The sequence below is a fragment of the Acinonyx jubatus genome, chromosome A1 (genome assembly GCF_027475565.1).
Source record: "Acinonyx jubatus isolate Ajub_Pintada_27869175 chromosome A1, VMU_Ajub_asm_v1.0, whole genome shotgun sequence".
NCBI lineage: Eukaryota > Metazoa > Chordata > Mammalia > Carnivora > Felidae > Acinonyx > Acinonyx jubatus.
Window position 1 is genome coordinate 50277728 of NC_069380.1, and position 11618 is coordinate 50289345.

The 11618-nt window shown below is 47.0% G+C and overlaps 1 protein-coding gene across 1 annotated transcript; it reads right to left on the reverse strand.

The window, feature by feature from the left end:
• Positions 1-667: 667 nt before the first annotated feature.
• KCTD12 (potassium channel tetramerization domain containing 12) lies at positions 668-2219 on the reverse strand. Its single transcript, XM_027065025.2, has one exon. The coding sequence runs from the start codon at positions 1997-1999 to the stop codon at positions 1016-1018; it is 984 nt and encodes a 327-aa protein (XP_026920826.1). The 5' UTR covers positions 2000-2219; the 3' UTR covers positions 668-1015.
• Positions 2220-11618: the final 9399 nt, after the last annotated feature.

The following is an 11618-nucleotide window of genomic DNA, read 5'->3' on the forward strand; positions in this document are numbered from 1 at the left end:
AATAATAAGTGAGTGTGTCTGCTCCTCCCTTCCCACCCCTTCACCCCTCCTTCCTCCCTCCCCATCCCTCCCCCCCCCCAAGTCTTAAGAGCTAAGGTCCTACTGCCATTCACTGCAAGAATACGGGCTCTCCTAATACCCACGGCGTGCATTACTACCCAGCTCCGTTTACAGTCACTGCCAGGTGACTTCGCACAGTGCTCGGCGACCTGGGCTGTCTCGCCCTTGTCAGCGTCAACACGCTTTCTCCCTCTTGCCAATAACGGCGGCCATGTCAACCAGTCGAACTGAGGGCTTCCGGCGGTGAGCCAAGGAGAAAGGATGCCTCCTCAGGCGGGAGGGTAACTTTCTACAAGTTTAAGCCACAGGCAAAGACCTTTCATTGTGCACGGAAAAGATACAGTCCTTCATTGTGCCAGCACTAGATTCTTTTCCTACGTCACACAGAACTTCTCAAAACTTTATTCATTTGTTGTCACTGAACCGCCTCCAAGGGATCCTCATTCCAGGTCCGGAGTCTTCCATCCAGCCCTCTAAAACTCTACCTTTAAAGAAGGTCTAAACGGCTATACATAATGACCTTTTAAAACACTAACTAGTCCCAATGTTATCAATCTGATCTCTTAAACCGCGAATGGGTCAAAGGGGCTTGGGATTTCAAGGAACAATTCGATCATCACCAGGTACTCGGTGCCTTTGTGGCCACACTGTCCCACTAGTTGCAGAATGAAGGACAATCCAGGGAAGGGGTGGTTCGAGTCAGGGGGCAGAGGAAGCACTGGAGGGGGTACACCTGGGCTCTCTCTCGGTTAGCGGGGTCCAAAAAAGACGAAGAAGCCGAGAGGATTTGCGGCTGCAGGTTCTCAAGTACGGGGTGAGTCGGTCTGGCCCAGCTACTAAAGGTGGGAGACAGGGGAACGGGAGGGCGTGGGGTAGGAGGGGAGATCGAGAATCCTCTCCTCGGCAGGAAGGAGGGGGGATGGGCGCGCTGAAATCGCGAGGGGATCTGGGGAGCTCACTCCCTGCAGAAGACGTACTCCGTGTAGCTGGTCCAGATCTTGTCCTCGCTCTGGTCGGTGCTGCTGGCGAAGGCGCAGGTGCCCGTGGAACTGCACGCCACCATGTGGAAGCCCGACTCGGACAGCTTGTCGAAGGCCTGCTCTAGGAAGTTGAACTTGAGGTAATAGCGCGAGGTGTAGCGCTCGGGAGGACGGTCCGGGTCCCGGCTCTCGTTCAAGGTGTCGCCGAACACCTCCTTGGCCAGCGACGTCTTGCCGCACACGGTGATGCGTGCCACTCTCCGGAACTTGGCGTCCGCCTGCGCATCGCGCCCGATAGTGTAGGAGCCGCGGTAGCCGATGGTGATGTAGCCGGAGCGCCGGCTGCCGTCCAACGACTGGGACGGCGTGAGCAGCGGGCCCGCCGCACCCCCGGACGGACTGCGGCTAGCCAGCTCCAGAGTGGGCGACGGCGCCCCGGCCGATGAGCCCTCCTGCTGCTCAGGCTCCGCGTAGCTGAGCGGCAGCAGCTCGTCGCCCAGCGAGCCCTCCTTCTGCACCCCGCGCCGCGAGTGCGGCGGCGGCGGCCCGGGGCCAGGCTGCTGAGGCGCCCCGAGGCGGCGCACGAGCTCGGGCAGCTCGAAGTACTCGGCCTCGCGCTGCAGCCGGCTGCGCTCGGGGAAGTAGTCGGGCAGCACTAGCTGCAAGTCCCGCAGGTAATCCAGGATGTAGCGGAAGAGGAAGCCGTCTCGGTCCAGAAAGAAGCGGCCTTTGCTGTCCCGGGCCAGCTCCTGCGGCTGCTGCTGCGTGAACATGCGCCAGAGCAGCGACTCGGGCACCGACACCACGGTGCAGCGCCGGGTCACATACACCTGGCCCCCCACGTTCAGCTCCACGATATCGGGGAAGAGCGGCGGCTCCGCAGAGGACGACGAGGAGCCGCTGCCACCCCCGCCGCCGCCCCCGTTGGGTAATCCACGTGTGCTGTCTGCCAGAGCCATGGCGAAGAGGTGACTGGTCTGGGGCTGTGGCAGGGAGCGGGGCCGCGCGCAGAAGCTGCAATCGCCTTTCCCGGACGCTGGCTCAGCCCTGCGCCCCAGACGCCGCCGCCGCCGCCGCCGCCGTGAATCGCACGGAGCCGAGCGGTGCAAGCGCGCTGCTCTGCGCCCCCGAGAGCCGCGGTGCGCTCCGCTCGCCTCACCCGCGCGCTCCAGGCGAGTGCCGGGTCTCGGCCGGCGCGCGGCTTAAGTAGAGCCGCCCGCTCAGGCGCCGCGGCGCGCAGGAGGCGTGGGCGGCTGCGGAGCGGCAGAGCCTTGCTCCCCGGGCGGGAGAGGGTGGAGGGGGACGGCGGAGTGGGGAATCGATTTGCATCCTAAACGCTGACGCCGCGCCAGGCTGCTGGCTCCACCCCGGCTCGCGCGCGTCGGGGACGACCCGACTACACCCCTCGCCCCCCTTCCACCTCGCCAGGCGCGCGCTCGAACCCCGCGCCGCTCCCGCCCAACTTTCTTCCCCCTCCAAAGTGGACAGAGCCGGGACGGGCCGCTTCGGAAGACCAGCCTCCTTTGGAGGGGCAGTCATGGCGCCCTCTCCCCTTCTAACCCCGTCTGGGAGGAGGACGTAAACTTTCCGGCTCCCCCCGCCCGGGCAGTAGAAGTGCGTGGCCGCCTCCAGAACTGGCCGCTTTGAACACTGGAGCTGTGGCGCTGCCCTAGTCGGTCGTCGTGTTGCTGAAAGTTCGCAAGACATACAAAACACCTGGAGGGTCCAAGAGCCTCCCTAGTTCGGAGACGGCCAGATGCTGTTGACCTTAACTAGTAGCCACGAAAAAGGCCGAGAAACCGAAAAAAACCTCAGTATCCGGCCATAGAACTTGTCACCGATAGTTTCTTTTATGGGTGAAGAGGCAAACTCATTGGTTGAGAGACCTGAAAGTAGGAGGAAATGTGCTGCAGTGGCGACGGAGAACTTGGATGCACTAAAAGAGTGACTTCGTGGCGCGTTCCCATGAACGTGGAGGACGCGGCCTCCTCGCATACCGCCTTTGAGGCCAAGCTGCCAGCGATACGGTGAGGCCGAAGTAACCGCCCCGCCTCCCTTTCAACGTTAGGTGAACGCGCTATAAAACAATAATTTGGAAAAGCCACCTTTCAGCTGCTGCGTGTTTATGCTCCCAAAAGTCCAGGTCTCTGTGGTCTCCGGCGCACCTTGGTCATCCCAGGCTGTTCTCTCCAGGTTCTGCTCTGTCTCAGCGCCTTTGTACTTTTGAAAGACCTTCTAGGTCCCACCTGGTGCTGTAATTCCTCCCTTCATATTGCATTCATCTGGCACCATGCAGCCCAGAAAACTTCTCCACTACTATCCCCAAGCCTTCTGTGGCTTCCCAGGCCAGTGTGAGCTCTCTGGATTACGCCCTCCACGTGCCCCTCTAACAAAGACCAATACATGCTGAAATTTCACATTTGTGAGTGATTATCTGATCCTGGCTTGGGTAAATAAAGAGAGGGTGGTGAAGAAGGTTAAGAAATCACCACGTGGGGCGCATGTATGGCTAGTCAGTTGAGCGTGGAACTTAAGCTCAGGTCATGATCTCACCGTGTGTGAGTTCGAGCCCCCATCAGGCTCTCTGCTGTCGGCCAGGGCCTACTTGGGATCCTCTCCCCCTCTTGCACCTCCCCTGCTCATGCTCTCTGTCTTTCAGAAGTCAAAAGAAAAAGAAACCACCACGTCAATGAATATTTGTTTTGCCTGGGCCATACCTTGCAGAATGCAAAGTGAAGTAAGATCCAAAGTGCTTTCTTTGTAGCCCACTAGGCAGAGGCAGAAGTCTGAGCAGTAGTCAGATCAGTTTGAAGAACAGATCCTCAATCAGGATAAATCAGCAGAGACCTTTGTTCTTGACAATGTATTACACTTCTTTGTAACTGCCCAATGAGCTTCACAGTCTCCTCAAGGATAAATGTCATTTTTACTTTGGAATGTTTATGTCTGCTGAACAATTATCTCATTCATGTCAGAATGCTGAAATATGATCAAGCCCCAGACCAGCTCACTTAATTGCAAGTACAGATTTTGATACTGAATATATTTGACCACTCTTTTTGTCTGTTTGTTCTTTGGGAGGAACAATAAATGACACAAAAGTTCCCAGTTGTGCAATGCTGAATTTCTAGGCAGTGATGCTACTATTTGGTATATCAGTGTCACAAACCTGACAAAACCAGTCTCTTTTCTATAAATCCAAGAAAAGCCTTCTTGCCATATGTAGTTTTATATCATTACTTTGTTCATGGTACCAGCAAATCCTTTCAGTTCTGCCTTCAAAATATTTCCCGACAATTAACATGCTTCACCACCTCCCTGCCACCACCCTGGACCAAGCCACCCATCATCTCTTACTGGATTATTGCATCGGTCTTCTAACTGCATCCACCTTTGCCCCCTCCAATCTTTTATCACCTCAACAAAGAGACGGATCCTATTATAACCTAAGTCAAATCACGTCGCTCTGCTCAAAGCCTCCCAGTGGCTTCCCATTTCACAAAAGAGTAAAAACCAAACTGCTTTTATTCACAAGACTTCACAAGACTCTACAGGATTGGAGCTGCCCCACTAGCGCCCCTCCACCTATCTGCTGCCACTTACCCAGGAGCTTGCTGGCTAGAGCCACCTTAGCCCCCTACTGTTTTCTCCAAACCTTTGCACTTCCTATCCCCTTTTTCCCTTTGCTGAAATACTAACCCCCCCCCCCTTATCTTCCTCACCTTCTTCTGGTGACCTTGACCACTTTATTTAATATAGCACAGCCCCACCCAAGCTGCTTCCCCTTCTCTACTTTGTTCTCTATTTCCCTGCATTGGAATGTAAACTCCAAGAGCTCAGGGAACTTGTCTGCTTGATTCATTGCTACATCCCCAGTGCCTAGAACAGTCATGGTGTACAATAGGCGTTCCATAAGTATCTGTTGCTCACTCATTCCACCAATATCAAATGGCTACTACTATGTTCCAGGCAGTGTGTTAGAAAATAATCTCTGCCTTCTTGGAGCTCACAGTCTTGTGAGGAAGACAGATAATAAATATATAGGTACGTAAGTCCGCTTTAGGTAGAGATAAATGCCATGAAGTAAATAGAATTGTGAAATGAGACAGAGGGACCAAGCATGGGGATACCACTTTATATACTGGCTGGAGGGCCTCTCCGTGAAAGTGACATATGAGCTCAATAACAGGAAAGAGAACCATTCTCTACCAGCTGTCATAACCTGTTCACCCACCACAAGCTAGTCCACTGCAGGAAGCCATTGGTATTTCCTTATAGAAGTCTAGGTTGGGCATTCATCATAATGAATGAAACAGGTGATATGAAACTGAAGGAATAATTTTCTGGTCAATTTGGTATGTTCTTTTTCTTGTCTATTCACTGGTGTCACAAATTCAAGAGGAACTGTAATTGGGGAACTTCAGTGTTGGGACTTAGGGCCTGATGTTTGTGGGGGAAGGGAGGGCCATAACTCTGGCTTCTTCTGTATGTTAAATATGCGTAAGGTAAGGGAGGAGTCCGGAAATTGCCAGCCCTGTGTCTAGTCTCAGTTCAGTTTCTAGTGATGGATAAATTGATCATTGTTCCTTTGCAAGTGACCCTGTACTTTTCTAAATAAGAGACAGTGCTATGTCCTTCTATCCTCAAGTGTAGAACATTGGAAACACCTCTGACCTACATTCTCATCTGATTTGTATCTTCTCCCCCACTTACCACCTTCTCTTCTAGTCAACTTCCCACCCCACCCCACCCCACCCCATGCACTGGGTAAATGCTATGCACACTAAAGATTTGAGCAAGGAATGAGGAAGATTAAGAGAATAATATAAAGTTAAAAGGGGAGAAAAAACTGGGTGAAATGAAATGAGCACCTAGGAGGATTGAGTGAATTTAACCTATGAATTTAACATAAATGATCTGTAAGCTGTAAAACACCATTCAAGTGTCAGAATCGTGATTTTCCACCACCTGTCATAGTGCCTGGCAAGCCTACGCAGTAAATACTGAAGGAATAAATGAATGGCAAAAACATTGAAATGAATGCTGTGAGGAAAGGGGAGAAGAGACAGATTCAGAAATTGTCCCAAACAAATGTTTAGCTCATTTATCATCCTCCCAGTGTGTGTGAGTCCCTTCTGTACACAGACTTTAAAATTCATTGACTTGTTACTTTCAGAGGAAGAAAAGAATCGGATACCAAACTTGACGTAAATCAGGGAATAAAATGGTCTTAATAAAGATTTGGTAAAATATATCCCGATATCTAATCCTAAAAAGAGATAAAAAATGCTAAATGAGGGACATGGCCAAAATACTAGGCCTAGAAAATGAGGCAAATCCCAACATCACGATGCTACGACTTTTATACCTATTAGAACCAAACACAGAAACAAAAATTAATGTTGGAAATTTTTAATTTTTTATTTCCATATCCTTATAAATAGTGTCTGAGACTTTTCCAGGAAACAAGTAATAATATAATAGCAGGCATCCATAGAGCACTTGCTATGTGCTGACCCTGTTAGATCTATCCATGCATTAGCACATTGAATCTATGAGATTAGTGCTATTGCTACCCAATCATTAGAAGATCATATGGGCAAATAAGTGGTGGAGCTGGGATTTGAACCCAGGCAATCTCTCTTTAGAGCTGATGCTTTTAAATGCTGTGTTTTCCAGCCTCTCACTTCTACAAATGTTTTAGATGTATGAAGGAAACGGGTTCTATTATTGTCCCCACTTTACCGATGGAGGACCCAAGGCAGGAGAGGTTGGGTCACTTGGCCAATGTAATGCAGCTGTTTATCCCTGCTTGGGGCAGAAAATGGTACTCTAACATCCTGTGCTTGTGAGCCACAGGATTGGTGACCCAAAATTCAAAGTAGCTACTGTCAAATAAGTAGGATGAGGAAGCAGTTAAGTCCTTGGCTCTTGATTCTGTCTCTTATCAATAGTACAATCTTGCCTCCGGGAGGAATCTCCAAGGACATATTTGAGCCCCAGACAGAATGGACCTACTGTTGTCCTCCTCTTCACCCAACCCAGTCCTACACATGATAAATATTCTTTTATTTCTGGCCCTCTAAAATACCATAAGGGTTTGCAAAGCGCCAGGTTCTTAGTAGGTTTACCTAGTTTTATTCTGATCTCATTAACTCTAGACAAGGATAAAGTGAGCCTGGAAACTGCTGAGATCCAGGCTCCAGTTTTCAAAAGCAAGCAGTATCCACTGGTCTTCTGGGACTTGTGAAGTTGAACAAATGTATTCCACTTGTGGCTTTACGTATCAAACTGAGCACAAAAATAACTGGACCTCACACACACGTGCATGTGCGCGCACACACACACACACACACACACACACACACACAGGAGCGATTCTGGAATTTCTCACCAAGGCTAATTATTAACATCACTGCCTTGGTTTCAGATTGTGGTACTTTGCCTAGAGGTTAACTATGAATGAGTTACCACATTCCATTCTAGTGCCTCCCGGTTTTGAAGGCTTTCATATTGTCAGCTTCACTTGATTATCACAACAGGGTGGGGAGGTGTCATTCAACAGTGTCACAAATGCAGAAAGACTCTGAGAAAGGGCAGGCCACTTCCACTGCCCCTCTGGTAACAGCAGCGTGCATGCACACAGTGCCTGTCAGGTAACTAGACGCAGCACAGGGATGCAGACAGAGGCCTCCTGTTTCCCGACATTCAGTGGTCTTCCAGCTCTTCAGCAGCCCTGTCAAATCTACTCAATTTAAGGCCCCACATGAGGGCTGTCATTCAAAATAATCACCTTGGAGACTATGTGCTTATTTGAGAAATGTCAGAATCACTCACCATTGTTGGCACATCAGTTTGGGAATTTCCTTCAGAGCCAGCTTACACAGGAACATCATTGCATTACTTTAGACTTACGCCAAATTTGGGGTCGATCTCTTTACAAGGCTATAAAACAAGGACCTCACTGCAGGACAGACCCACACATCTGAGAACAAATGAGGACAGAGCCAGTTTTCATGAGTGTGAAACTTAGGTGATGATTATCAGGTATTCATTCACCTTTTGACATTGGGTTTTAAGGATCTCATCCCTGCAGCTCTCTAATATGGTGAATAGTATTGAGTTTAGGTTATGCAGAAAGAAAGGCTGATTCAACCGCAGAGATTTTAATATGTGGTTCCAGAAAGTCTGCATATTTCACTGTGAGGTTTGGACAAGAAGCCAAGCCACTGGCTAGACTGTAATGGGCAGCCTCTTATGTAATTGTAAGATCATTTGTTTGATATAATTAAGTGGGGAAAGGGACCTTTCCCTAATTTGCTTTCCAGTTACTGCAGAAATATGCATGATATTTCACAGTAGGGAAATGGCTTCAAACTCTGCTAAACTTTAAATTTATATTGCCTAATATGATTTAGTTTTAGAAAATAAGTTTTTTTTTCCCTAAAGTATAGATGAGAAAATCATACACTTTAGGGTTGGATGAACCTATACTCTTCTCCTGGCTTTGTTATTTAAAATCGAAGCTTTGAAGCGAAGTTACTTAAATATTCTGAATTTCAGTTCCTTATCTTAAAATGGAGCAAAAACACCCACCTCATCAGACTCTTGTGAAGTTAAATGAGATGATATAAAGCATTTCATTTCACGGTGTCTGGCATCTAACGAGCACGTCATAAACATAAGTTTTTACCGCCACCTTCCCATTCCTGTCTCCACTGGGCTTCTATAATCCCAGCAGTTCCCTGCTGAATATGCTTACCTTGAGAGTTTTATTAATTTTTCTCTTGGATGAGATTTCTAGTAGTTTAGTAGTGTCTGAAATGGGCAAGGTAAATGGCATTTCATCTCCTGTTCCCTCTTCTTCCCAGAAGTCAGTCATTCCCAACACAAATTTGCTGTCCAGCTAAAAGGTTTAGTCAAAATCTAGACAGTTTGCAAGTCTCAGTATCAGAGCTTATTTGTCACCCTAGACTTTTCACTCAACAGACAATTAATAAAACAACTTAGTTTTATTCAGAACGAAAAGTTCAGCCATTGGCAACATCTGGGAGGAAAAGTCTAGGTGGCAGTAGGCAGAGGGAAGGGGCCATAAAGGCAATCTAAAGAAACTCCAGGTGTCCTTAAATCCGAAGAAAGTGACTTCCTCTCTGTGCCCAACCTAGGAGCCTAAGTCAGGAAATGATGAAGAAACAAGCCTACAGAGGGCAGAGCAGCAAGGGCACCAACCCAAATGACAACTGTGATGTTGCCCCATAGCCCCATGCTACAGCAGATCCACAAGAGGAAGAACACATATGTACACTGCAAAGGAAACAGAAGTTTTACATCATTGTAGCAGATATTACTGGAAGAGATATCAACAATATGAGAAGGCTAGCTCCTCTTTACATTGCATTCAACATCCCCTTCAATATTTATGAAGTGCCTACTATGTGCCTGATCTTGCCAGGAGTCACCATGGCTCCATAGGTCCGTGGCCCATGAGAATCTGCACAGTATCAGAGTGAATGGCCACCAATGGGGCCATCAAGAGTTCCATATGTCACAGAGGAACATCATAGGGTGGGAAGTTACCTTCTGTGTCAGTCAGGGTTCTCCAAAAGAAAAGAACCAAAAATATAGACATCTGTATGTATGTATATCTATATCAAAATATCTATCCATCGATAGATAAAGAGAGAGATTGACTGATTCTAACAAGTTAGCTCATGTGATTGTGGGGGCTGGTAAGTCTGAAATCCGTAGGGCAAGCCAGCTGACTGGAAATTCAGATGAGGTTTGAAGTCTCCATCTTGAGTCTAAAATCTGTAGGGCCGGCAAACTGGAAACCCAAGCAAGGTTTCTGTTACAGTCTCGAGATGGAACTCCTTCTTCTCTGGGAAACCGGCTTTTGTTCTCTTGGCCTACCATTGATGGAATGAGGCCCATACACATTATGGAAGGTAACTTCCTTTACTTAAAACCAAATAATTGTAAATGTTAATCACATCTTCAAAATAACCTTCATAGCAACATCTGGACCAGTGTATGACTAAACAATTGGGCAGCATAGGCTAGCCAAGTTGACACACAAAAAATTAACCACTGTACTTTCCAAACAGTGTCCTATGAGAGCTTCTTTGGGGGAAAGATGGCTGTGCATCAACAAGAAGCCACAGCTTCATAAACTATAAAGAACTGATACTCATTCATACATTCATGCTAGTGTAAGGGCATCTGCAATTACAAGTTTAGCCCCCCTTAGTCACTTGTTCTTATGATCAAGTGCTCTTCAGACAGACTTGTGGGGTCCAAACTGTTTTTGAATAGAGGAGCTGGCGATCTCACTCTCAGCTGTGTGGTGTGGAGGCCCTCTACTGTAGTTACAGTATTTACTGAGGTAAACTAGGTGTGTGGATACATTGCACTGTATCTAAATGCTCATTTATTAATGGGTGTTCTCTATTATTAATTAATCTATTGTGTATCATTTATTCATGACTCTATTAAAGAGGCATGACAAGAGCATAGAGGAAGAAAGCATTTTATAACTAAACTGACAATCCCCGGTGTCCTCCGAAAATCACATTTCACACCCACCTATGTACCTTTCTATGTCATCAATCTCTGGGCTGTGTATGAACAAAGTGTTAAAGGAATTACCTTTTCTACCCACAAATGAGAGACAAACTAATGCTGTTCTGCTTTCCAAGGAAGAGAGAAAAAAATAGTTCCCAGAAAATAAAGACACTCCTCCTCCAAAAAACTGGAGGATTATTAAATAGATTGTTTATGGACTTTTTAGCAAGGGAGAGAATTGACCTCTGGAAACAATAGGAGCTTACCTTAAGTGCTCCACCTCTAACAAAACCCTTCTCCTGCTTGGGTTGCATTGCTAATGTCATGCAATGTAGTAATACTGTGTCACAGTATATTGTATTTTTATAAAGTATTTGACAGCTCTATCATAATATCTTTTTGGACAATTTCGGAAAAATTATGCTGGATTATAATATCAATTAGATGGGCACATTGCTGATAGTACAGGTCTTTTCAAGATTGTTGATGAATGGAACAATGTCAAATTGAAGAGAAAGGGGTAGTAACAAGGTTCTGTTTTAGTTCTTTTCTACGCAGCTTTTATCAGGAAATTAAATGAATATGTGAGAACCATGTTAACAAAATTTATGGAGGACACATATCTTGCTGGGCTAACTAATCCAACAGATAGGAATTAACATTCAAAATCATCCACATAGGTTTCAGCAACAAAAAGAAACAAGCAAGAAGGAATGTAGTAAGGATAAATGTAAAGTCACGCATTTGCTTCAGATGCAGCTTAGCAGAATTTCATGTGAAAATTATCTAGGACTCTGCATCAGTTGTAAGTTCAAGAAACTAACAAGATGGAATATCTGTAACACACACCCCAAATACAATAGCCTTTAAAAGATGGAAAGAACCTTAGAAATTATTCAAGTCAAATCCCTCACTTTACAGAGAAAAGCTGAGCTTGCAATCATAGAAACACAATAGCTGATAGTAAAACTGGTTGTTATGTCTTATTATAAACATCACAATCTTGAGTTATTTGCA

Bases quoted from the DNA above. Each gene is read 5' to 3' on its own strand.
- KCTD12 (XM_027065025.2), bottom strand. From the start codon at position 1,999: ATGGCTCTGGCAGACAGCACACGTGGATTACCCAACGGGGGCGGCGGC.